The sequence below is a fragment of the Onychostruthus taczanowskii genome, unplaced genomic scaffold, assembly GCF_017590055.1.
Source record: "Onychostruthus taczanowskii isolate IOZ18803 unplaced genomic scaffold, ASM1759005v1 scaffold83, whole genome shotgun sequence".
Classification (NCBI taxonomy): domain Eukaryota; kingdom Metazoa; phylum Chordata; class Aves; order Passeriformes; family Passeridae; genus Onychostruthus; species Onychostruthus taczanowskii.
The window spans coordinates 51,371-77,436 of record NW_024506221.1 but is presented as its reverse complement, the minus strand read 5'-3'; the positions used below and the strand labels follow the sequence as shown (position 1 = coordinate 77,436).

Below are 26,066 nucleotides of genomic sequence, written 5' to 3'. Positions count from 1 at the left end.
AGCTCCAGTGCAATGGCAAACAGAAGCCATTTTGGCTCATAAAGCCGCTTACTCTGCTTCCTTGTTTAGGCAAAAAGTAAAATGGTTACCACAGTGGGTGATATTTTACTCATGAGCCTCCCTGCTAGTTTCAGGTGCTGCTTTGGGAACTTGTGAACAGCTTAACACACTTCCCACAGAGATGCTCCCACTGCAGATTCTTCATCCTTGGACATTATGTGTCTGACTGAACACTTACTGAAAGCTGGTAATTCCCAGCACTATGCACATTATACACACATGCACACACACATATAAAATCTAGAGGCGCAGATTTAACCTCACTGTGAGACAGAGAAGCTGGTTATGTCTCTTACCCACTTTGCACTCTAACCTGAGTCCTGTCTGGATGCTCCTGAAAAATGAAGAGCTGCAAAGGGTAGGGTTTAACAGATGATGGCTAATGCGAAAATAACAAAAGCATTAGTTCAAAGACCACTTTCCAAAATTTCCCAGCTGCTGCAGGAATTTGTCTTAATGCTCAAAGCACTTGCTAATCATTCAGATGTTCACTACAGAAATACAGATCTGGTGTCAACTCTCTCTGCAACAGAAGGCATTAAAGTTCTTGAACACATACACCATTTTTCAAATTGTTTTTCTGACAAGAAAAATCTGTTGAACATGGTAGAGCAGGTTTTAATGTGTTTTACCATGTTTATGAAAAGAGGTACAGAGAAGACAGACACTGCACTTCCACGCTGTAGCTTGGAAGCCCAAGCTGCAGCGCCAGACTACTGGCTACTGATTTTAGCAGATGAACTGAATTGACAGGAGTGCAATCCATGTTCTCCTCCATTCCACCATCACATCCTGAGCCTGGAATTCAGCTACCTTTCTTATCTCTGACAAGTCTGGTATAACAAAAAAACAGTGGGAAGGAGGTGTCATTCTAAAGTTTGAGTTGTCCGGGGGAGTTAATTTTGTATTGTTTTTCCTGTTTTACATATTTTTTTTTTTTTTAATATTCCAGCAGAAGCACACGCTGGGTATTCCGCTAATACTTGGAAAAGGTGTAGCAGTGAAATGGCCGCTGCGCCAGCTGCGGCTCGGCGGCTCCAGGCCCTCGGCGCCTCGGCAGCGCCATTCCCGCCGCAGCGGCCGCACGTGAGGGGCCGGGGCGCGCCCGCGGAGCCCGCCCGCGCCGCGCGTCCATTGGCCGTCGGGCGCGACACGTGATGTGGCGGCAGGGGCACATGTGGCCGCACTGAGGGCTGTCGGCGCTAGCCGCCATCTTCTTTCGGCGCGCAGTGTTGGCGACCGTGGGAAGGAGGTAGGAGAGGGGCTGCCCTGAGGGTAGCGGAGTGCTTTTTCGCGGCAGGACCCTCACCTCCTCCATCCGCACCAGCGCAGCGCCCGCGCCGGGCGCGCTCACTCCCGCCCGTAGGCGTCGGCGAGCCTCGGTGCCGGGAGCCATTTTCTGTTCTTTCGCGGTACGCTCCGAAGCCTGGTGGGAGGCGGCCGCTGATGAGTTTTGTCTCTCCTTCTGGCAGGGCGCAGCACAATGGAGGAAGACTGGAATGCGGAGATAGGGGATGAGGCGTTACTCCCATCCCTTGAGAAGGTATGAGTGGGAGGGGCGGCTGTGGCGACTGAGTATGTTTGTTTCTTTTTTTTTTCTTTTTCTATGTTTCCTTCCTCCAACCCGTGTCCCTGCAGCCTGGGTGGCTGCTGGGCAGTGCTATTCCCTGTTCTCGTGATGTTTGGAAATATGGTAGGCAGCCATAGGAGTTCAGTTACAGAAGAGAGATTTTCTCTGTGCTAGCAGTTTACTTGCTGATGTTTTGTGCAGATACTAGTGATTGTTGTGTGCTTAAGTGATCTTGACGTGTCAGCTGTGTATAATGTGTTTTTTGGTAGCTTTCAGATGCAACCAGTATGCCATTTAGTGTGAAATGCATCTTTCATAAGATGCAGAAGGCAACTTCTTTCAAGTGCATGACTTAGTAGCTGTGTTTGTATTTACATGCTTTATTAGGCCTAAAGTCTTTGTATTGTTGTGCCTTTTTTCTTTCTGCAGGTTAGCTTGCTTGAGAGACCAAATGACACCTCATCTGTCTTTAATTCAAGTGTAGACTCATTTGGTATGTGAAAGGCACTTTTAACTTTACTGATGTTTGGAAGAGTTGGTCCCTTGAGCATTGTACAGGATTGAAGGAAAACACAATGTTATTGTGATGTTTTAATGGGACCCCCATGGAATAGCAGCATCAAATTATACAGAGAACATAATGATTAGGCCTTCTTTTTACTGTCAGTGCTTCCTTTTTTTACTGTGATTATATAGTAACATATAACTACTAATGAGTCAAAGACAGCTTTGAATTTTAATTATTTTTTTTAATTGTAGGTGCTGATGAATTTGTGAACTCACAGCATCAGCCAATGAGTAGTTTTGGCAGAGGAAGGAATTTTGCAGCCAAAGGTAACTTCCAGTAGTGGTTGTATTTCTAATGACTAGTTGGGTATGATAAATTAAATTTTGCCATTCACCACTTTCAGTCAGCAGGCAGGTTCAGCTCCTTGAAAGTAGAGCTCCATCATGCATGACCATGTCTTGGGAAGTCAAATACCATCACTCCAAATGCCCTCCTCTTCCTCCTTTTCTTGGATTTATATGCTAAGCTTTATGCCACATGGGGTGGGATCAGCTTTCCTAGTTCTGTTCTATCCTGTCTCGTGCACCCTCACCCCCTCTTGCTGGTGTGCTGGGGTGAGCAGCAGAAAAGGCCCCAGTTCAGTGTGATCACTGCTTAGCACTAACTAAAAACATCCCTTTATTATTAGTACTGTTTCCAGCAAATCCAAGGCACAGCCCCGTGCCAGCTGCTGTGAAAGAAATTAACTCTATCCCAGTCAAACACAGCACAAGTGATTATTTGAAAAAATTCTGTACAATTTCTGCATCCTTTTTGTTGAATCCTGTTATGGTGGGTGAATGCTACGCTTGTTTGGTGCAGGGCACTAATGTCAAGCAGTTTTGCTGTAGACTCTCCAGCAGCAATTATGAAGTAACTGGCAAGCTGTATTTAAGGTCTGTTGTGTTTATGGATACTTGGAATGCTGTCATTTGCATATGAGCCCTTAAGATACAATTTTTGTATCTCTAACTGATGTGGAAAAAGAGAACTGACTGATAGAGTGGTATACACACCAAACTCTGGTGGCGAAGAAGCCACAGATGCTGTGCTAGGAGAACTTCATGGTGTCCTGTACCACATATTTGTCATTACAATATGATGGAACAGGGGTTCAGCTGAAAACTAAGGACTAAGGGGCAAATTGTGTTCTAAGCTGATTGTTCGGTCCTTAGATAACCCCTGAAACTTAAGTCTAAAATGAAGAATACCTTGGTTATGCATATGTTAATTTCCTTTCTCATCCACTCAGAAGAGTGGCTAAGGGAAGGCATTAGAAATAAAAAATACGCTATGTACTTACTGCCGACTGAATAGGCAGTTCTGAGTAATAAAAAAATGGAACTCTGTAGATCTGAAAGACATGTTTTCAAGTCCTCCCTTCATAGCAGGCAGCAACTCGCATTGCCCCTTTACTCTATAGTACCAGTTAAGAAAACTGTGAAGGGACAAATGTTGTCAGTTGCCCTTGATGAAGAAGTCTAAACTCATCTGCGCCCTTACTGAAGAGTTGAAGTTTGTGGCTTGATTAGCATAAACACTAAAGTCAAATACTTCAAGACCCAATGTTTGATTTACTTTTTGAAATTGTTTAGGAGAGAAGTACTGTTTTCTGTCAGACTTCTTGTCAGAAAATACTTCCTGTCTTCATTTGTTTCATATATTTAGGCAAATCACTTAGTTGTGTATTTAAGTTTTTGTGAAATTATTAAACAAGGACTGAGAAGAACAATTACCAGATATAAGGGGCTTGACCTGCACATCAGAATTAGGCAAAGTTCAGTGATTGTGTGCTATGCTGTACTGCAGGTTTTCAAGAAGGAATTGAAGAAGATGCCACTATGCAAAACAGAGGGTTTAAAGGATTTGGGCAAGGTGAGTATAAGTTTGTTGCATTGACTGGTTTGTATGATGCCAGCATACTGGCCATTCTTTCTGGCTTTGCTCATTCCTTGAGAGTGAGCAGTCAAGAGTGAAAGCATTGAAATGACTTTTCTTCATCCAGACAAAAGGCACTTGATGTGCTGATGCAGTTGCTGTGTGCTATGCTGTGTTATTGCAGGTTTTCAAGAACGAAATGCTGTAGATGGTGCTGGTACAGAAAACAGGGGGTTTAAAGGATTTCGTGGTGGCTTTGGACAAGGTGAGAGTAAGCTTGATGGTTTGGTGTTTTTTGCATCCTGAGTGGTTTGTATGGGTGCAGTGTATGGTTGGTGATCCTCCTGGATTTTTTTGCTCCCTGAGAGCTACCAGTACAAGGGTGAAATCAGTAAAATGGCTTCTGTTCTTCAGCCAGATAAATGGCATTTGATCTGTAAATGCAGAATTGAGCCAGCTCTGTTACTTTGTGTTAGGTTGTGCTGCCGGTTTTCAAGAAGGAAATGGGGAAGATGCTACTACACAAAACAGAGGGTTTAAAGGATTTGGTGGTGGCTTTGGACAAGGTAAGTTTGTTGCATTGACTGGTTTGTATGACATCAGCATACACTGGCCATTCTTTCTGGCTTTGCTCATTCCTTGAGAATGAGCAGTTAAGAGTGAAAGCATTGAAATGACTTTTCTTCATCCAGACAAAAGGCACTTGATGTGCTGATGCAGTTGCTGTGTGCTATGCTGTGTTATTGCAGGTTTTCAAGAACGAAATGCTGTAGATGGTGCTGGTACAGAAAACAGGGGGTTTAAAGGATTTCGTGGTGGCTTTGGACGAGGTGAGAGTAAGCTTGATGGTTTGGTGTTTTTTGCATCCTGAGTGGTTTGTATGGGTGCAGTGTATGGTTGGTGATCCTCCTGGGTTTTTTTGCTCCCTGAGAGCTACCATGGTAGAACTGAGAACTCCTGCTGCTACTTCTGTTCTTCAGCTGTGTTGTGGAATATGAATGGTCTCTTTAAAAAATGAGTATTACTGGGTAGAATATGGTATAGGTTGGAGTTAATGAAGAAGTTGTTGGGAGTGTTGCTCTGCAGATTTGTTGGAGCAAATAGCTGGCTTTAGTTGTAGTATTTCATGACACTAATGTGTGATTTAGGAGAGCTGATCAAGCACCTTGCCCCACCACCACCTCCATACCAGCCATTCAGGGGGGTGAGGGGCAGTGTTTGGGTCATTTGCGTGCAATTTAAAATGCTCTAGGAGCAGTAGTGACCAGGAGTGTGGAAACTGAGGTGTGGCCCCTCAGTAAGGGTGTGGCATGGTAAGTAGCAGGTGTGGGGAAATGGGGAGTGCAGTGGGGGTGTGGCACAACAGGGATCTGTGGTATGTCAGTTCATGTGGCAGTTAGCACAGCTGGGGCACAGCCATCCTCCTGGTGATGGGTTGTATGGTAGTCTGGTATGGTATTTCAGCTGTGTTTTTTTGTTGTCATTCCCTGTACCCCTCCTTTACTAGATCCAGTACTGATTTACAAATGGTCAAAAGCTGTTGCTGCTGCCAGCAAGGGTTTGCTAACGTAGACAGAACTCCCCCAAGAGGGAAGCAGGTGTCCTGGCCACTGGCTGCAGGGAGTATCTGAGCCTGGTGTTAGTACCAGAGGATGGTGCAAAAAAAAAAAAACAAACCAAACCTGCTTATGGTGTAAGCAGGTGAGTGATTTGCTCTGTCTGGGGGCAGAGCTTAAAAAAGATGTGGAAGGGCCCACAGAGTATTTGTGGAAGCAGAAGAGAAATAGACGGGGGGAGTTACACCCTTCCAACTGTAAGACAAGGTCTGCAGATGTCAGAGTAGCTCTGCCCCTTTTGCTGCCAGGCAGGAGGAGGAGACCTAGTAGATGGGGGGAATAAATAGGTCCCTCCTAACCCCCACTGCCTTCCCAGGTGCTCTTACAGAATAGGTATGAGACCCTGGATCCAGAGGATCAGGCAGATGATACTAAAGAAAAAAATCCATCTGGAGGGTCCTCCAGTTGTACTTTGTCAGATGGATCACAGCTTCAGGTCTTAAGAAGAAAGGAAGGGTGGTTGTAGTAGTTGACTCCTTTTTAAGGGGAACTGGGGGCCCTGTCTGTTGACTGGACCCACTCCCTGGGGCCCAGCTGCAGGATATCAGCAGCAGACTCCCTTAACTAATTCAGGCCTCTGATTATGAACCGCTGTTGGTGTCCAAGTCTGCCGTGATGACGTTGACAGGAAGGGCACCGGTGCTATTAAAGAGGACTTCAAGGCTCCGGCTTAACTGGTTCATGGGACAGGAGTGCAGGTGATGTTCTGCTCTGTTTGTTCAGTAGTAGGGATGAATGATGAAAGGAACAGGAGAGCCCACATTATCAGTAACTGGCTTAAGTGCTGGTGCCATCAGGGAGTTTTGGTTTTTCTGATTATGGGGCAATTTTCACAGCAGCAGGCCTGTTTGAGTCAGGTAGGCTCCATCTGTCTAACAAGGATTCTATGCCAGAGTTGTCAGGGCTGATTGAGAGAGCTTTAAAATAGGTTTGAAGCGGGAAGGAGATGAAACAAGGCTTTCTAGAAAGGAGGCTAAGGGTGATCAGCCAGTGTCAGCAGTGAAACCAAGCCCAGCTGAAGTGCCTGCAGACAGATGCATGCAGCATGGGTAACAAGAGGAGCTGGAAGCCATTGTACAGAAGGAAGACTGATGTAGTAGCTGTCATGGAAGTGTGGTGGAATGACTTACACGATTGGAGTGCTGCAGTGGATGTCTCTTGCTCTTCAGAAGGGACTGGCAAGGGAGAAGAGGTGGAGGGGTCACTTGGTATTTTAGAGAGGGTCTCAACACTGCACAATGTATGATTAATGATAATAAGGTTGCATCCCTATGGGCAAGGATCAGCAAAGGGCCAACAAGGCTGACATCCTGGTGGGTGTCTTCCAGACCACCTAACCAGGATAAAGTGATGAATGAATTACTGTGTAAGTAGCTGGAGGGTGTTCAAGGTCTTTAAGCCCTTGTTCATGTAGGAGAGTTTAACGTACCAAGTAATGTGCTGGGAACTCAACACAGTGGAGAAGATGGAGTCTGGGAGCTTCTTGGAGTGTATGGAGGACAGCTTCTTGCCGCATCTGGGGAACTATAAGCCTGCTCTCGATGCCCAGCAAGATTATGGGACAGATAATCTTGAGTGTGATCACCTGGTACATACAATATGGCCAAGGGACCAGACACAGCCAGTGTGGATTTTGGAGTGGCATGTCCTGCCTGACCAATGTGATCTCCTTTTGTGACCAAGTGACCCACCTAGTGGATGTATGGAGTGCTGTGGATGTTGTCTACGTCGACTTTAGCAAAACCTTTGACACCATCTCCCATAGCATACACCTGGAAAAGCTGTCAGCTTATAGCTTGTACCATGTGCTGGGTTAGCAACTGGCTAGACAGCTGGGCCCAGAGAGTTGTGAATGGTGCTGCATCCAGTTGGTGAGCAGTTACTTGTTGTGTCCCCCAGGGATCTGTGTTTGGCCCAGTCCTGTTTATATTTTTACTGATGATCTGGATGAGGGGATTAATGTGCCATTAGCAAATTTGCAGATGACAGTAAGTTGAGGGTGTGTTGATCTGCTGGAGTGCAGGAAGGCTCTGCAGAGGGATCCAAACAGGCTGGATTAATGGGCTGAAGCCAGTGATGTGCTGCCCAAGTCCAAGTGCTGGGTCCTGCCCTTGCATCACAACAATGCCCTGCAGCACTACAGGATGAGGCAAAGTGGCTGGACAGCAGACAGGCAGAAAGGGACCTGAGGGTGCTGAACAGCCAGCTGAACATCAACCAGTGTGGTCAAGAAGGCCAATGGCATCGTGGTCTGGATCAGCAGGAGGGCCAGGACTGTGATTGTCCCCCATACCTGGTACTGGTTAGGCTGCACCTTGAGTGCTGTGTCCAATTCTGGGCCTCTCAGTTTAGGAAGGGCCTTGAGATGCTGGAGCAAGTCTAAAAAAGGGCAACAAGGCTGATGAAGGGTCTGGAGCACAGGTCCTGGAGGGAGCTGTGATAAGGCTGGAGAAAAGGAGGCTTTGGGGAGACCTTATCATTCTCTACAACTGCCTGAAAGGAGGTTGTAGGCAGGTGGGGATCAGCCTGTGTTCCCAGGCAACTAGTGACTAGAGAAGAGGAAATAGTCTTAAGCTATACCAGGGGAGGTTTAGGCTGGACATCACTAAGAAGTTCTTCACAAAAAGGGTGATAAGGCATTGAAATGGACTGCCCAGGGAGGTGGTGGTGTTAGTGTTTAGGAAAGGAGATGTTTAGGAAAAGGCTGGACATGGCATTCAGTGCCATGGTTTTGTTTATGAGGTTGTGTTCGTTCATAGGTTAAACTTGATGATCTCAAAGGTCTTTTGTTTCTGTGATTTCCAACCTAGTTGATTCTGTGATTTCTGTAGTTTTATGCTCTATGTGCACTACACTCTGTGTTACAGGTACTAAAAATGGACAAAGGGGTATACCTCAGTCTGGAACGCTCAGCTTTAGAGAAAGAGGAACTCTTGCAGGTGGTGCAGGTGAGACTTTTTAGTAGTGGGGGTGAACTGTACAGATTTCCTTATTGGTGAGTTGTGGGAGTGTAGCTAATTGTTAGCTTGATTGGGACTTTGAGCAACCTGATCTAGTGGGTGGCAACACTGCATATAGCAGGGAGGTTGTAACTAGGTGACCTTTAAGGTCCCTACCAGCCCACTCTGTTCTCTCATTACTATGCATTTTCAGAAGTGCTCCTTGATATCTGAAGAACAGTTGATTTGACTGTATTTGGTTCAAATAATGATTTTATTAAGTGTTGCAGAGGCACTGTGGTAATACCCATTAAGGACATAAACAGCATCCTTAATACATGATAGCAGTTCATTTCTGTTAAAAAACAAGTTGCCTTTTTTGCAAAACCAGCACTGTTTCTAAGTTCTAAAAATTTCACCATTTTCTCACCTTTTGGACTGAATCCCATTATGATAGGGGAATGCTAGACTTGTTTCACGAAGCAAGACAGCAGCACTTTGATGGGGGGCATTGATGACAAGCAGTTTTAATGTAGACCTGTAGCAGCAATTGTGAAGTAACTTGCAAGCAATATTTAATGTCTGTTGTATTTATGGATACTTTTGCGTGTCAGCCTTTAAGATGTAGTTTTTGTTTGTTGATGTGGAAAAACCAGACTGACTGATGTACTGGTGTCATGGTTTGACGGTCAATCCATGACAACTGGGGTACACCAGGCATTGGTGGAGCGGAAGATGCTGTACTAGGAGAACTTCATGGTGCCCTGTAACAGATGACACTCTTTTATTTTTGCGTTATGATAGAACAGCTGAATGCTTTCTGGCAAAAAAGTATCTCTTGTTGTTATTTTTTTTTCATCTATTTAGGAAAATCACTGTGTTATATTATGCTTTTTATATGAATAAAATAAGGAGTGAGAAGAGCAGTTACCAGATATAAGGGGCTTGACCTGCACATCAGAATTAGGCAAAGTTCAGTGATTGTGTGCTATGCTGTACTGCAGGTTTTCAAGAAGGAATTGAAGAAGATGCCACTATGCAAAACAGAGGGTTTAAAGGATTTGGGCAAGGTGAGTGCAAGTTTGTTGCATTGACTGGTTTGTATGATGCCAGCATACTGGCCATTCTTTCTGGCTTTGCTCATTCCTTGAGAGTGAGCAGTCAAGAGTGAAAGCATTGAAATGACTTTTCTTCATCCAGACAAAAGGCACTTGATGTGCTGATGCAGTTGCTGTGTGCTATGCTGTGTTATTGCAGGTTTTCAAGAACGAAATGCTGTAGATGGTGCTGGTACAGAAAACAGGGGGTTTAAAGGATTTCGTGGTGGCTTTGGACAAGGTGAGAATAAGCTTGATGGTTTGGTGTTTTTTGCATCCTGAGTGGTTTGTATGGGTGCAGTGTATGGTTGGTGATCCTCCTGGGTTTTTTTGCTCCCTGAGAGCTACCATGGTAGAACTGAGAACTCCTGCTGCTACTTCTGTTCTTCAGCTGTGTTGTGGAATATGAATGGTCTCCTTAAAAAATGAGTATTACTGGGTAGAATATGGTATAGGTTGGAGTTAATGAAGAAGTTGTTGGGAGTGTTGCTCTGCAGATTTGTTGGAGTAAATAGTACTGGCTTCCATTTTGGTATTTCATGATACTAATTTTATACTCTCTGTGTGCTACTTATCTGTTACAGGTGCTCGAGGTAGGCAAAGGGACATACCTCAGTCTGGAACTCCTGGTTCTAGAGAAAGAGGAATACTCACAGATGGTGCAGGTGAGGCTTTTTAGTGGCAGGAGTGAGCTGTACAGATTTCCTCGTTGGTGATCAGTGACAAAACAGTTCCTTCTTAATTCTGGCAAATACTGTCACTAATTTTTCTCCCTATTAAGAACCTTCCTCAAATGCTAGGTATCTTGGTTGTATGCCTGGAAAAGACATTGTAACTCATTTGAATTTCAGTTACTGGCTTTTCAAAGCTGTAGTGTTACATAATCTTTTTCTTTGTTGTGCTGAGGTTGGTTCAGTTTATGCACAGTGAAGCAGAGGTGCTAACCCCAAAAGTGAAAGTAAGCTTTAAAGAACTTGTTAAGTTTTGAAAGAGTTGATCTAGACTTTTACCCTTGTGCCCTGTGTAAGGGGAAATATTTTGTTGTCAGCACTGACAAGTAAGGTGTATAGCTCTGACAGGCCACTTACTCCTGATTTAACTTCATTTTAATGTTGGGAGTTTTTCCCCCGTAGTCCTGCTGTATTCTTCTGCCTGTGGTGCTACTGTACCTGGCAACATATATGTTGTCTTACCTAGAGCATAGTAATATATTATTCACAGAAGTACCATACTTCAAATAAGGAGTGGGATTAAACCAGTGTAATGGTCAGTGGAGGGCTGATATTCTCCATGTAAGAGCATTTTGTGTGATAACTGTAAAAAACAGTAATTTTCATTGTAGAAAAGATAACAGTAAAGTAATTTTCATTGTAGAAAAGATGGCTAAATGGCTTTTTACTCAGAGGGCGAGTTGCAGTGAAGCATTGGAGCAGGTTGATCAGAGAGTCTGTGGATGCTTCTTCCCTGGAAGTGTTCAAGGCCACATTCAGTTGGGCTTTGAGCAATGTGGTCTAGTGGAAGATGTCCATCCTGTGGCATGGGGGTTGGAAATGGATCATCTTCAAGGTTCCTTCCAACTCAAACCATTCTGTGATCCAGTGATTAGTATACGTGTTCAGAAGTGATACTTAATATCTGAAGAACAATTGATTTGCCTCTATTTGACTCTGTTCAACTAATTTTTTTTTTCAGATTTTTAGTTCAAATAATGATTTTTAGGAATTGAAATCTTTATAGAGGCAATAAGCTAGTGCTTATAGAGGACATAACTGCATCATTAATACAGAATAGTAATTCCTTTTTCATTACTACAGTCTGAAGTATTAGCGTGTTAAAAACTGTTCTGAGTACTTGTATGCAACAGTTGCATCTATCTGTACAGAATTTCATGTGGAAAGAGTTCTTCAGAAAGAGTAATTTGTTGTGTGGGAAGCATGTGAGTAATTTGTTGTGTCGTAAGAGCATGTGTCTGTCTTTATGATGAAGAAGAGTCTAATTTAATTTTTGTGAGTACCTCTTGAAAGTGGGGTCCTTGAGTGAATGTGAGACATGAATGCTTTACAAGTCTGACTTCATATGGAGGTAGATTTTAGGTCTCATAGTATAAAATCAGGTTCTGAGGAATAAAGGTATGGAATTGTGATGCCTTCTTGAAAAATGGAGAGACATCCAGATGCCATCTCACTGAATTTATCTTCAATAGCTTCATCTTAAAATACTTTTATTTTAACTTCTCCTTATATTGTTTGTGAACTTAAGGTCCAAAGGTGACTTATGTGCCCCCTCCTCCACCTGATGATGAGCAAGCCATCTTTGCACATTACCAGACAGGAATGAATTTTGACAAGTATGATGAAAATGTTGTTGAAGTGTCAGGACTGGACCCTCCAGCAGCATTAATGGTCAGTGAGTTGGTTATTCTCACAGTTTGTGTGAAGCATGATTTATAAGGATGTGTAGTGGGTTCAATATTTGCAGCTAATGAAAATACTAATAAAGAATACCAAATCTTGCAGATAGTGTGATGTTGGGAGGAGGTGCTCCCCATTTGAAAGGTAAAAATTTGATTTCACAGTACCTTAACAAACTACCTAAGTGGTATAGAGGAAGTAATACTGGCTATATAGGAAGAATAGCCATTACGTTGTGGAAGAATACCAGTTTAGATATTGAAAGAAAGAGGTCTTTTGCAGCAGTTTCTGACCAGACTGGTATAATTACCTTATTGAAGTCAGTTACTGGGGGATCTTCAAAAATGTAAATGAATGCCAGTTGGGGTAGTAAGTGTATAGAAAGAGGGGTGTTTTAAAGTAATTTGTAGCCTTGTTCTCTGTGGTTGCAGTTCACTGTTATAACATATAACTTAGTTTTTTATCTATAATGGCTGGCCAATTTTAAAAGAAAAAAGTTCTTTTTAGGGGAAAGAATGAGAAGTGGAGAGGGGTTAGTGTTACCTGTGTTGAAAGAGAAGATGCAGAGGTGTTCCCACTGAAGTTAAACTGATTTTTGTCACCTGTGTTACTTTTTGGTCCTGGCTAGGAATGTTGTTATATCTACCCTTACTGGTTTAGCACAGAGACAATGTTTAGCTCCTACATGAAATGAAACTACAGAGTTTGAGGTTTTTTTCATAGCATGCTATGTGAATTTACTTGCTTGTATCCAGGTGTATGACTTCTGAGCAATTCTCTCTTAAAACTAATAAGACCAGTGTTCACTGTCCTGCAGACAATGTTACTTGAATGGCATGAGCAGATTTTAGAGACCTTTGGGGCTTTTACCTTTAGGAGCCTTGGCAAATGACTGGTGAGACAACTTCTAAAATTAACACTCTTTAGTATTTGCATGTCTCTATCATACAGTAAGCATTTTGGGTTTTAAACTTTTTGCATTCTGTGATTGTGTAATAACTGTTAATAATTTCTTCTGTTACAGAGTTTTGCCGACACTAACATGTGTCATACTTTAACTGTGAACATTGCTAAAGCTGGATACTCCAAACCTACTCCAGTGCAGAAGTACAGCATTCCTATTATACTGGCGGGACGGGATTTAATGGCATGTGCCCAGACAGGATCAGGAAAAACTGTAAGCATTTTGTGCAGTATTTGACCATGAGCTTCCAGTGGGATGCCTCATTCTTCCGTGTCACATGCTTGACTTCTTCGTGGCCATTAATTTCACTTGTGCAGCAGTGGCAGGTATCAGGTACAGATATGAATGATGATAGGGTTGTCACATTTTGGGCTTTATTCCTTATTTCAGTAAACTAGTATTTTGGTACAAGCAGACCAGCCTTCAGAGATACAGCTGTGGATTCAATAGTATAGGCAGGCAGTCCTAGAAACTGCTGATGACAGGACTCAGCAGTTGAAAGTAAGGACTTCTGTGTTGTGTGGAGTTGCGTCTTAGTGGCATTTGTTTGGTTTTGGTTTTTTGTTGGCAGCTATTTTTGGTGGTTATTTGTGGTTTTGGTTTTCTGTATATTTTTTTGTTTGTTTGATTTTTGTTTTGTGTGTGTTTATTTCTTTATTTTTCTGTTGTGTGTGTATGAGTTTTGTGTGTGTTTTGGTTTTGTTTTTTTTTTTCAAACTTAACGCTGAGTGTAACTGTGGTGTGCAGGTTTCTTGTACTTAGTTTGATGGAATCTGATATGCACCTGTCTTGATTTTAGGTGATTTGCTTTTAATCATGGAACAGTGTTGAGAGTTGCTACTAAGCTGAAAATTGTCTCAGCTTTTTAAACTCGTGTACCCAAACCTAATGACTGACAGACTGGTGGATGTAGATGTTTGGTTATGAAGTGTAGCTTTTTGCTGTTTAGTTTAGTGTGGAATCCTAGACTAGTTTTAAGGTAGCTTGCTAGTTCTTTTGGAAAACCCCTTCTGTTTGCAGACAGGGGAACATCCAAAGTCTGTGCTGTAAATATTCTGAGTGTTTTTGGGACTGCTGTACAGATGCAGGTTTGTGGGTATCTAGTCTTACGGGGAAGTAAGTGTGCTGGTGTGGTGCAGCTGTGTTGCAAGCTGATCAGCCGTTCTAGTAGGTTTTGGTCTTGGGTTACTTAATTATCAGGGTATGTCATCAGTGTGTGGAACTGTATGGAAAGTTAGGCACTGCAGGATTGTTATGTTACTAGACTGTTAGGATCTAGAGATATACTTTCATACTGGTTAACAAGGAGAAAAGAGCTTAAATGTTGTCTTGTGCATTCAGGTCAATCCTTTTGCAGTCTGATGTCCTTGATTATTGTGTACACTGTCATTCAAGCTTTAAGATCGATACACAGATTTTAATGTGACTTATGAAAGCTTTTAAGACTAAGCAACCCAAATACTGCTGTGGTTTTTCCCTCCAGGCAGCGTTTCTTGTACCAATTGTTGCCCAAATGATGAGGGATGGTGTAACTGCCAGTAGCTTTAAAGAGCAGCAAGAACCGGAATGTATTATTATTGCCCCAACTAGAGAACTGATTAATCAGATCTTCCTAGAAGCAAGAAAATTCGTGTATGGGTAAGCTTTTTGCACTGTTGCCTGGTATTGATGATTACTTCAATCAGCAGTGCTTTATTTTTTTCATAAATACTTGCAAATTTTTTTTTGTGCCAATCAAATTACAAACACTTGCATTTAGATTATAATGAGTTCACATTATAGTACTGCTTAGCAGGTTTCTTACTATATGACTAGGGATTTAATTGCCTAATCTTTCTGATACTGGGGTGGGTGAATGGAATACTTACTCCAGCTTGAAGAGAAGTATTTAGCTTACTACTGATGAGAAAAGTGAAGTTTCTTAAAGACTTGCTAAGAAAGTTTTCCTGTCTGAGCATCCAGGAGCCTCTCTGGCAGTCACTGACACCACCAGGGACTTCAGCTATTGGGACCAAAGTCCCTTTTGCAGCAGGTGGCTCTAGTGAGCTGCTCGTTGCCCGACTTAACTTCCGACACACACCACTCAGAGAGTCAGATGAGGTTTCCTCACTGACTTGACCCCAGGTTTCCCATAGCAGAATCTCAGACCTCTATTTCTTTCAAGTAATTTCATTGTTTTGCAGCAACGTGTAACAGCTCAGAGTGTCTCCTGAAGGGACCCCTGAACAGTGGAATCACTGGGCTTTTATATGATGACAGTTTATGTATCTAATATTTTGAGATCTTTTTACTAAGTTATTTGCTCCTGCAGAGTCTGAGCATCAGGTGACCTGGCTAGTGGTGCAGGTCCATGTGCCCTTTGTTAAGTAAAGGGTCAGTGCCAGTTCATGGTCTTTTGCCTGAGCTCCAGTGATTTCTTGCCACCAGGCATCGGTCAGCTGCTTGCACTGCAGCTGCACACTGAGCTACCTGCACTAGATGTATTCAATATGAGGAAACTTACTAGCATATCTTAAGCAATTTATACTTGCTTTACTTTGATCTTGGCAAAATGGAGATGAGTGTGGTTTAGTTAATTTGTTTTAGTTAATTTCCAGTGATGGTTTCTAATTACTCCTGTTTCCTGGTGTTTCTGGGGTTAGACAGACATGTCAGAGCTCAAAGAAAAAGCTCTTTGAGCTTTCGAAACAGAACGAGAGACCTAAACTTCTCACTAAGTCCTTGAATGTGTGAGAGTACATTTTTACTAGATTTGTCAATAATCTTTTTACTAAGTAATAGGTTTTACCAGTGTACAGAAGAGAACTAAATCTGTGTTATGTAACAGTTTATTACTGTTTGGAGGTGAAATGCAGAACATCATCACTGTAGAATCTGGTGGGATAAATCATACTTGCCTTTATTCAAGCCAACTTACACTTGGAAGCTGTCTTCAGGAAGAATGATCATTTTTGCATATCTACTTAATAAATAGGTTCTTAAGAACAGCTTCTTAATCTCTAAAACTGTTGTATAACTTTGTAGCTGGTTCTGGTTTTATGCTGTCTTAAACTAGATACAGATTAATTAATCATAAAATAACATTTGAATCTAGAAAGCTTTTCTTACAGCTGGCTTGTACTAAAAATGAGAACAAGTTAAATGATATCAGGATGTGGATCTGTAGTATCTAAAGAAGAGCTTGTGTATTGATCAGTTGAGATTTATGATCTTAGGCCGTTTGATTTAATTTGCAAATAGGAGTATGAAATATGTATGTATACGAATAATGGATAAATACTGAAATTGTGGGATTCCAGAGGGAATTTCTATTCTTGACTAAAGCTTTCTGAAAAGTTGTGTTTAACTTTGGTAAAAATTTACCAGATTTACCTGATCGCCATTGTTGCGTTATGAAGCTGAATTAATATCTTCAGTAAAAGACCATTTGAATTTGGGTGTGAAAATACTCATTGCACTTAAAGATCTTAGCAGAAGGTTATAAAGACGAGCTAAACATAATTCAGAGCTGCATAAGGTAATTCTTGCTTAGAGAAACAGTTTTCTACAGAGGAGTTTCTGATGTAGCTACTTGGCAGATCTAACCAAAGAGCATGGTGGGAAGGGCAGAGTAGTATAGTCTTTGGGTGGATTTGCTGTCTAATCCTTGAGTCACACACTGTATGGCCAATGTGATTAGCTGCTTTACAAAGATGCCATGTGTGTACTTACTGTTTTGCCCCTTTTAAGGTCTGCAAAGATTACTTCTGAAGCTCTGAGGCATATGTAGTGGTGGTTTTGCTTTTTCTGAGGATGCTGTATAAAAGGGGACAAAGTCTTTTGACTGTTACTGTTAGTAGGTCTCAGTTGAAGAGAGGGGAGAACGCAGGTGAAATGAAGTGTTTGTTCCTAGTAGGCCACTTCGGCAGCCTCTGTTATGTAGTATGTGGGGAACTTTAAGCTTTCTCGGAGTGGGTTTCTGGTTTTGAGCACTGTTTTTGGATGGAGCTGTATGCTGGAGGAGTTAAACCACTCTTAAACTGATTTGTGGTAGATCCGATTATTTTATATGAACTTGCATTAAACAATACTGTTTGCATACTTACATAATTAATGCAAATCTTTTTCTACATAACAGAACTTGTATAAGGCCTGTTGTGATCTACGGAGGTACACAAACAGACTATTCGATTCGTCAGGTAAAGCAAGGCTGTAATATACTGTGTGCCACTCCAGGAAGGCTTCTAGACATCATTGGAAGAGGAAAGGTAACATCTTAATGCTTCATCTAAATACCCTTAACTAAAAGACAAAATACTATTTTTTGTTCCTTAAAATTAATAGAAGAGATTGGTTTTTAATGGCTCTGTCAGTATGCTGCCTTTGTACAGGCACTGAAATACAAGTGAATTCCATGAAGTTTATGAAGGAGTAGCCCAGTCCAGATCTCTTCAGTTCCTTTCGGAGACAGCTGGATAATATCAGTGTAAATCAAATAAATACCTGGAACACTTTCACGTAGTTCTTGTGACATATTCCATAGTAGATCTTCACTTATGTCCTGTTTGTTTTGCTGCAGTGGCTTTTTATCCGTCTTGCACTGTATTTTCATACTGATCCAAAATACAAACTGCAGGTTATATAGTACTATATTTGAATTTATATTTCCCCCAGTTATTATAATTCATATTAAAATTTTTACGTGTTAGTGTGGTGACTCTGATATTCACTGTACAGAGTTTGGAAAAACACTTGGTTGTAAACTGAAGATGAGTTTTCTGCAGTGGTCAGGCTTTTAGTCAAAAGTGATAATCTTGTTCATCAAGGGTAAAGTTGTGATATTCTTAATAATGCTTTCTGACATAATTCTTTTACAGAAAAATAAAAAAGGTTTTTGAGAATGTTTGAGGGTTATGAGAGAACCTTTCTAAAACTCAAAGCATAATTCCAAAATAGATGGGCTGAATTATAGTTGGTCTCTTAAGCTCTGTGTTTACATTGCTGAACCAGTTTCTGAAGCACTGTGGTGTGTGAATTTGTGCAGATTAAAAGGCTGAGTAGAGGTTGAGATGTAAACAAATCAAAATACTTTCACTTTTTATTAACTTGAAATAAATAAAAGATGGATTTTTGCAATTAGGCTATTTTTTAAGTGCATACTGTCAGTGAACCAATAGTATTTTTCTTTGACTGTAATAATTGCAGATTGGTTTGCATAATGTGAAATACTTGGTGCTAGATGAAGCAGACCGCATGCTTGATATGGGTTTTGGTGCAGATATGAAGAAGTTGGTATCTTTCCCAGACATACCACAAAAAGACCAACGCCAAACACTAATGTTTAGTGCCACTTTCCCTGAAGAAGTTCAGAGGTGAGTAGAATAAAAATAGAAATAAATCTGAAGATACACTTGTATAGAACTAAATATCTGAAGAGTTAAGAACACTCCTTATTTTTAAAAGCTTGAAAATACTGAAAACTGTGATATTAATATTTGTTGCTTAATTTAAGCAGGTACTTTAAAACATTAACTGCTTAATTTAGGTGGGGACTCCTAATCAATTTAGAAAGTTATCTGAAGGCTTTTAAATTTTACTTCTGCAGAAGTACTCATGTTGCCCCTGTTGGTTTCTTATTCCTCCCCCACCACATCTGTGCAAGCTCAAAACCAGTGATGTTGCTGATAACACCATCATTGACTAATGAGGCTTGGCAATTACTGCTCAGCTTACCAGTGTTCATAGTACTCAATTCTTATGTAGATAATTGGTATTTATTTTCAGTAGTTTAAAAGCTTCTACAGATGGGCCTTATGATACATCTTACATGTTTACTACTCACTACCTTTAAAGTTCCTCTCACTTAAGGGAACAGTCTTCAACACATGGTAACTATGGTTGCTGAGTAACAGAACAAAACAACTAATTCTCAATTTCTTCTGCTTTTTGAGACACCAGCATCTAAATATTCCGTGTTAAATCAGAAGTCTCTAAACTTCAGTTGAAGCAGTGCAAATAATTTTGATGACTTCTGTGGTAGGGACACTGTTATAAAGAGTGTTGGTAATGCAGTGAGTCAAATCCAAAATTACCTTTGGTCCCAAAAAGTCTGAAAGATCTTTTGAGGAGGGAGAAAATACTTCTCAGTAGTTTGCTGTCCTGAATGAAAGAGGGGAATGTGCTGCTTTCTCCCATTCAGTCAGGTAGTGCTTACCACTGATTTGGAAATGTATCACCTTTCTTAAAGCAGGACTCACCTATTGTGGCTTTGGTTCCTTGTCCAGACTTTTTTCATAGGGTTCTTTGTGTGGAAGAATAATCTTGTGGTGAACTAAAAATGACCTTGTTTGCTTAGCTGATAATCAAGCATTCAGATGGTACTGTACACAAGTATAGTTTCTGTTCCACATGTTTACCTGTTTCTGCAAGAATGTGGTCTCTCTTCTCAGTGTATCCTGGGAAAAGACCAGGTGTGTGTATCTCCCTGTAAGATACACAGTGTGTGCTGATTCACTCAGGTTTTGGGTTTGAAAGAAGAATCTCTAGGCCTGTTTTTATCATTGTGGTTTTGCTGGCGCTTTTGCTATGTATTTTTCTTGCATACTGAGGGATGAATCAAGAGTACTGTAACTACCAGCAACTGAAGAGAGATTCCTTGAATTCCTTGTTGAAGATATTTACTGTCTGCTCCTGTTAAATGAAAAGACCCCAACAGACCTACCTTTCTACTGTCAGTCCTGCAGGATGGTGGAAGACTTCAGAAACATGAGATCATGGTTTAGAAGTGCATAAAAACATTAGAGTCCTAGAAGCATTTAGGCTGGAAAAGACCCATAAGCTGATTAAGTCTAACCATTAACCCAGCACCAGCAAGTGAACCACTAAACCAATGCCTCAAGTGCCACATACACACATCTTTTAAGTACCTTCTGGGGTGGTGATGCCACTGTTTTCCAGGCCAGCCTGGTCCAATGCTTGAAAATTCTTTCAGTGAAGATTTTTTTCATAATAGCTGCTCTAACCCCCCATGTGCAGCTTTGAGGCATTTTTCTTTTGCCCCTGTTCTTCTTGTAACCTTTTGAAACAGAAATGCCTAAAGGTAAAGTTGACATTTTAGAGTGTGAAAACCCTTGTTTTCTAGAGTCAGTTAATTCCCGGACTTAATGCTTTCCTGATGCTGGAGTCAGGAAAGCTAATGATTCCCCATACTGTGCTATCAGGAGAACTTTTAACAGTGTACTGTTTTGGTAGTGTGGGACACAAAGATGCTTTCTTTGGACCTCTTGGGTTCAGATCATCCTGTGTTTCTTTTAAGTGACTGTATTCAGATTTAGTTTTAACATAACATTTGGTTTTATACCTGAACTTGTTTCTGCTGTTACATAGACCTTTGATCTGATACTTGAAGCTCTTTCTGTACATGCGAGTTGAGAGAACCGTGCATTTTTCTAGTTGACTGGAGAACTTTAATTTAGCATTTGAGTCTTTATATCTTCCACTAAAAGGCTGTGGTTTAATCCCAGCTAGCAACTAAGTACTGTGTAGCTGCTTACTCTAGAAGGCTACTCCAGCGTCTCCCTGAAGCCTTCTCTGCCCCAGGCTGAAGAACCCCACCTCTTGCAGTCTGTCTTCATAGGAGAGAGGTGCTCCAGGTCTGTTACCAGGTTAGTGGCCTCCATGAACTCATTCCAACAGGTCCATATCTTTCGTATATTGGGGAGCCCAGAGCTGAACACAGGTCTCAGAATATCAGATCAGAGGGGCAGAATTGCCTCCCTGACCCTGCCAGCCACATTGCTTTGGATGCAGCCCAGGGCACAGTTGGCTTTCTGGGCTGCAAGTGCATCTTGCTGGGTCATGTCCTGCCCCTCATCCACCAGCCCCCCCAAGTCTTTCCCTCCAGGTCTAGTCTGGATCCATTCTCTGTCCGGCCTGTACTTGTCCTATCCTATCAGCCTGTGTAAAAAGTTTGTCTCAGTCTTTTTTTCTAAATCCCCTTTAGGTACTGGAAGGCTGCGATAAGGTTATTCCAGGCTTAATCCCTGCTCCTCAACTCTCTCAGCTTGTCTTCAGAGGAGAAGTGTTCCAGCCCTCTGATCATCCTTGTGGCCTCTCTGAATCTTCTCTGACATGTGTGTCTTTTGCTGAAGATACCACAGCTGGATGCAGTACTCCAGCTGAGGTCTTAAAAAGGCAGAGATAGAATCATTTGGCCTGCTGGTCACACTTCACACAGCCCAGGATGGGGTTTGTGTGCTGGACCAAACTGTGTAGACTTTTCTGGCTTTTTAAAAATGTATATAAGACTACTTGTATTGTTCCTCACAAAATGGAGGATAAAAATATTTTTTGTACATGTTGCTTAAACATAAAGGAAAGTACATACTTTTAAAGCAAGAATAATTACATAACATTTTTCATGTTGCTAAATTTTGTCTCTTTCAGGCTAGCTTGTGAATTTTTGAAAACTGATTTTTTATTTGTTGTTGTTGGACATGCGGGTGGAGCATGCAGTGATGTTCAGCAAAATATTCTTCAAGTTTCTCAGTCTTTCAAGAGAGACAAGCTGATAGAAATTCTACGCAGCATAGGTAATTTTATTTAATGCCAGTTGTTCACCAGAGAAGTCAAACTTGCTTGGCTTTAAACTTGCATTTGAAAGGTCATGGCTATATGATTTTGTTGTGTGCTTTACAAGACTGTTGATGAAGCTTGAAGCAGAACTTGGGGAGCTGCAGATTTTTAGGCATATTTGTGTAGAGGTATTTCATAGAGTTATAGGCTAGTTTGGGTTGGAAGGGACTTGTAGATGTCAGTGAATCTAGTCTAATGCCCAGTATTTGTCAATGTTTCATCTCTATTAAGTACTATCAGACAACCTTCCTACATGGTTTTCTACTTTATATGGTCAGTTACTTCAGCATCTGGGGATATTATCTCATGATTGCAGGTGTGTTAAAATTACTATGTGAATGTTTGGGCCTGTGTTTTAGTAGTGTCCGGGATTTTTCCATATTTGTTCTATATGTCTTAAGTTTTAATGCTGAAGACTGAATGTGAGTTTGGAATTAAAAAATGGTCTGTGGAATCTTGCTGTTCAGTGCTTAGGATAATGTACTGCTTTAGAAAGGAAATGCCTGCGTGTTGCAGGAAACAATGTTTGTTTTCTCTTTTTATTGAGGAGAAAAACAATGTATGTGTCTTCACTCAGTTTCTGTATTGATACAGAAATTGATGGATTGAATTTAATTAGCTCAGAATAGGCAAGAAATTACAGTCATACTTTAAAGACTTTATTCAAAATGTGTGCCTGCATTAGGTGTTAATATAGATAAGTGCTACTCTAAATAGTGAAAATGGCGTCATATTTCAAACTGCAGTGGCTTTAAACTTTTGTTTAACATAGGTAATGAACGAACCCTGGTCTTTGTGGACACCAAGAGAAAAGCAGACTTCATTGCATGCTTTCTTTGTCAAGAAAACATACCAGCCACTAGTATTCATGGGTAAGTATTTTTAAAATGAAAGTCACCTGTGTTTTAAGAACTTTTGTTGAGAACTCACATTTGGCCATGTCTGCGTAGTTTAGCTTGCCATGTGTTCTGACAGACACCAGAATATCAAGGTTGAAGAGCAGCTAAAATGATCTTAGCATATAGATGCAAGATGTTTGTGTATATCCTGTGGCTGTTGGATTTGTAGGTGTGTGAAAGCCATATAGCTTTTAAGATCTGGCCTTCCATTGCTGGTGTGCCTGAATTGCTAACCCACAACGCCCTTGTGTGGGAGGAGGTTCTTAATACATTTCTGTAGAATTACTGTAGTGTGAATTGAGGTAGAATATATGTAGAATATGTAGAAAACTGGTTCAATGGAAGCTGTTAAATTGTCATCAATGTTACTGGTTTCTGATTCATTTTACCTTTATGAGTTGAAGTCAGGATAGTTATTGTTCTCTGGAGTAGTGGTCATACCAGGCTTCACTAACTATTCCATGTTCAGATCCTAAAGAGCACTGGTTAGCTTTCGAACTTGTTTTCTTACTTGGACAATAAAGAACAGGAGTGATTTTCTGACCCACTGTAGTTCAATAGTGTATAATTTGTAAATATTCTTCAAATATGGAAACACTGGAGCAAATCTGGTTTTCTTGTCATGATGATGAACAGAAGAAAAATTCTGTACTGTTGACTGCACAGAGGTTTTTTAGTGTATCTGAAAAATGGCCTGTGCAGGGGTCTGTGTAGACTTTGTCTTTGCTATTCTGGCTCCCTGCTACAAAGCTATAGGAAATTGTAATCAATTAAGCAAATGGATTTTCTTAGAGAGGTAGTGAGTTTAATGTATAATTATATCCAGTTCTTTTAAAAAACCTTAATTTCTCTAAAGACCTAAGCTTAAACAGTTGTTCTGTCTTGCTGCTCTTCAGGTAAAAATTCAGAAAACTTAAACTGGGCAGTGTATGAGTTGTTCGGGTGTTTTGTTGTTTTGCATCTGTTGTTGCCCCCCCCCCCCCCCCCCCAAGAGCTTCTTTCCATGAAACATGATATTTATATGACATTTAAATTATATCTTAAATAATACTATCCATTTTAGAGATATCCATTCTCACGCTTGCTTTCTTTATAGAGATAGAGAACAGAGAGAGAGAGAAATAGCACTTCGGGATTTTCGTTCTGGAAAATGTCTAGTTCTTGTGGCAACATCAGTGGCAGCAAGAGGTCTGGACATTGAAAACGTTCAGCATGTTATTAATTTTGATCTTCCTTCCACCATTGAAGACTATGTACACCGAATTGGGCGAACTGGTCGTTGTGGAAATACAGGGAAAGCGGTTGGCTTCTTTGATAACAATTCAGATGGTCATCTTGCACAGCCTCTAATTAAAGTGCTTTCAGATGTAAGTTTTAGATCTTAGTGCTGAACTTTTTCTGTTCTTTAAGATTTCACTTGAATGTACTGAACAACTGTGACATATTTGGTACAGTTATGGAACTCGTAATCTGAATTGGTAAAGCAGTCAAAGTCTCTGAATTGATTTTCCTAATTGCATAGGCTCAGCAGGAAGTTCCTGTTTGGTTGACAGAAGTTGCTTTTGAGGCTGCAGGAGGGCGACTCCCAGTTCATACCCAAAAGGTAGGTCTGGAAATTAACTGGAAGTCTTGGCTATTAGAACTTTGTCTCAGACAGTTTAAAACTGTCTTTAGTGGTATATATCCAGAGTAATGCCACTGACACTGTTTTGACTTAGTTTTCTTAGTTGTGCATCTTCAAAGAATTCAGTACTACTGAAACTAATTTCAGACAAATTGCTTGACTTGGGCTCTTAGAGTGTGGCCTCCTTACTAGCTGCTGTAGTCTTGATCTGTAAAGTCAGGATTCCTCTGGAAGAAACATTCATGCAAACATAAACAAAAGATGTAGTTCGGAAAATTCTGTGCTACACATGTAGGGTGGGAGCTAATAGTTCCTGATTATACAGTTACTGCTTGTTATGAATCACCTAGTCAAGCAACTCAGTTGACTGAAAACTTCAGATAATTCTAGTTAGGTAAATGCCCCAGTGTGGTCTGTGTCAAAATTCTTAATGTCTGTGGCAAAGAGAAGCCTTCTAGTGTCTTGCTGGTGGTAATTTTACATTCTGTGCTTAATCCTGTTTGAAAGCCTTTCTTTCATGTCTTGATTCCATAAGAATTTTATTACAGATCAGTTGTTTCCAAATGTTACAAATGTACTTCCTTTGAGAGCATAGTAGAAATAACTGCTCTCAGTGCATACACAATGTCTGAAGCTTCACTTCAAGCTCTGACTTTCCTTTCATTAATTATCTTTTCCCATACCATAGTTATTGAAAGCTTTCAGTGGTTTGGATGTTTTTACCTGTCTGGCTAGTCCCCTTACTAGATCTGCATAATTTTTCTGGGGTGGGGGACTTCATGAGATGTCAGTTACACAAACGTCGTTTCCTTCTCAAACTCACAGCCTCACATTACAGCTGTTGTGTATGTTTGCACAAACCTTTTCTTGCAGAGTAATTCTTGACTCAGTGGATCTTTCTTGTTTATTCTAGTTCAAGGAAACTTTATTTTTGCTTTTTTACTAGATTGTTTCAGAGGTGGATCTCACTAGATTGCTTTCAAATGCATGTCTCCCGCCTTTTTGTAGTGTCTCCCAGCATTTAATGAAATCCATCATTTCTAGGTGTAAGTCCGTCCATGGCTTTCACAACCTCTGAGTAACCAAATTAGACTGTAACTCTTTGTCCAGGATAGAATAGATTTTCATGTGAAAACTGTCTGCTTGCATTGGCAATACTGCCCTTAGTATCACATACATACAGTGCACCAGTTCCTTGAGTTGAAGAATGTGAGGTTCCAATTATTATGAGACCTTCTCATGTCAGTCTGACAAACTCTTTATTTGTAATAAACCCCATTTTTCATTATAAGTCCATTTGATAATCAAATGATGAATTGGAAAGAGGAATCTGTTGAAGGATCTTAGGTGATTATTTTGAGACAGTCTTGGAGATTACTGAGCTTTAGTCTTTTTCCAAAGGAAAAAGGATTTTACTGGGAAGGTAATGCAGACAGTCATTCTTTAGTATGTAGTGGAAAAGGAAGTTTTTTTCCCACAATTGTATGAACTGATTTGTGTTGGGTAAGAAAAGAAAGAAGTTGAGATGTGAACTATGGGAAGTGTTATTCCCACATGTGATAAAATCTGAGGTTGGCTAAACTGCGGTAATTTCACACCAATGTAAAAAACCCCTTGTGTGTAGGAGATTAATGATGAAAACTTCCTGGGTGTTCAGATTACATTGAGATAGGTGCATGCAGAAGGCTAAAATTGTTTTGTGGTAACTTACCATTAAATGATTGAAAGTATTAATAATTCTAAACTAGAACCTGTTGTGTTTCCTAGAATTACAGAGGCAGAGGCAACATGAATGCGGGAGAAGTAAAGATGGACTGTTCTGCAAGAGAAATTGAGTCATGGGATTAA

The 26,066-nt window shown here is 40.9% G+C and overlaps 1 protein-coding gene across 1 annotated transcript; it reads left to right on the top strand.

Moving 5' to 3' along the window:
• Positions 1 to 1,531: 1,531 nt before the first annotated feature.
• On the top strand, positions 1,532 to 26,066 carry DDX4 (DEAD-box helicase 4; the record flags this gene model as incomplete). The annotated part of the gene is made up of 16 exons (XM_041424576.1): positions 1,532 to 1,603; positions 2,060 to 2,123; positions 2,390 to 2,464; positions 3,987 to 4,052; positions 4,240 to 4,320; positions 10,292 to 10,372; positions 11,967 to 12,109; positions 13,143 to 13,295; positions 14,566 to 14,720; positions 17,200 to 17,329; positions 18,267 to 18,433; positions 21,507 to 21,652; positions 22,468 to 22,567; positions 23,691 to 23,961; positions 24,117 to 24,197; positions 25,986 to 26,066. Coding segments are annotated over 16 exons (1,866 nt in total), but the record flags the coding sequence as incomplete, so codon positions are not given.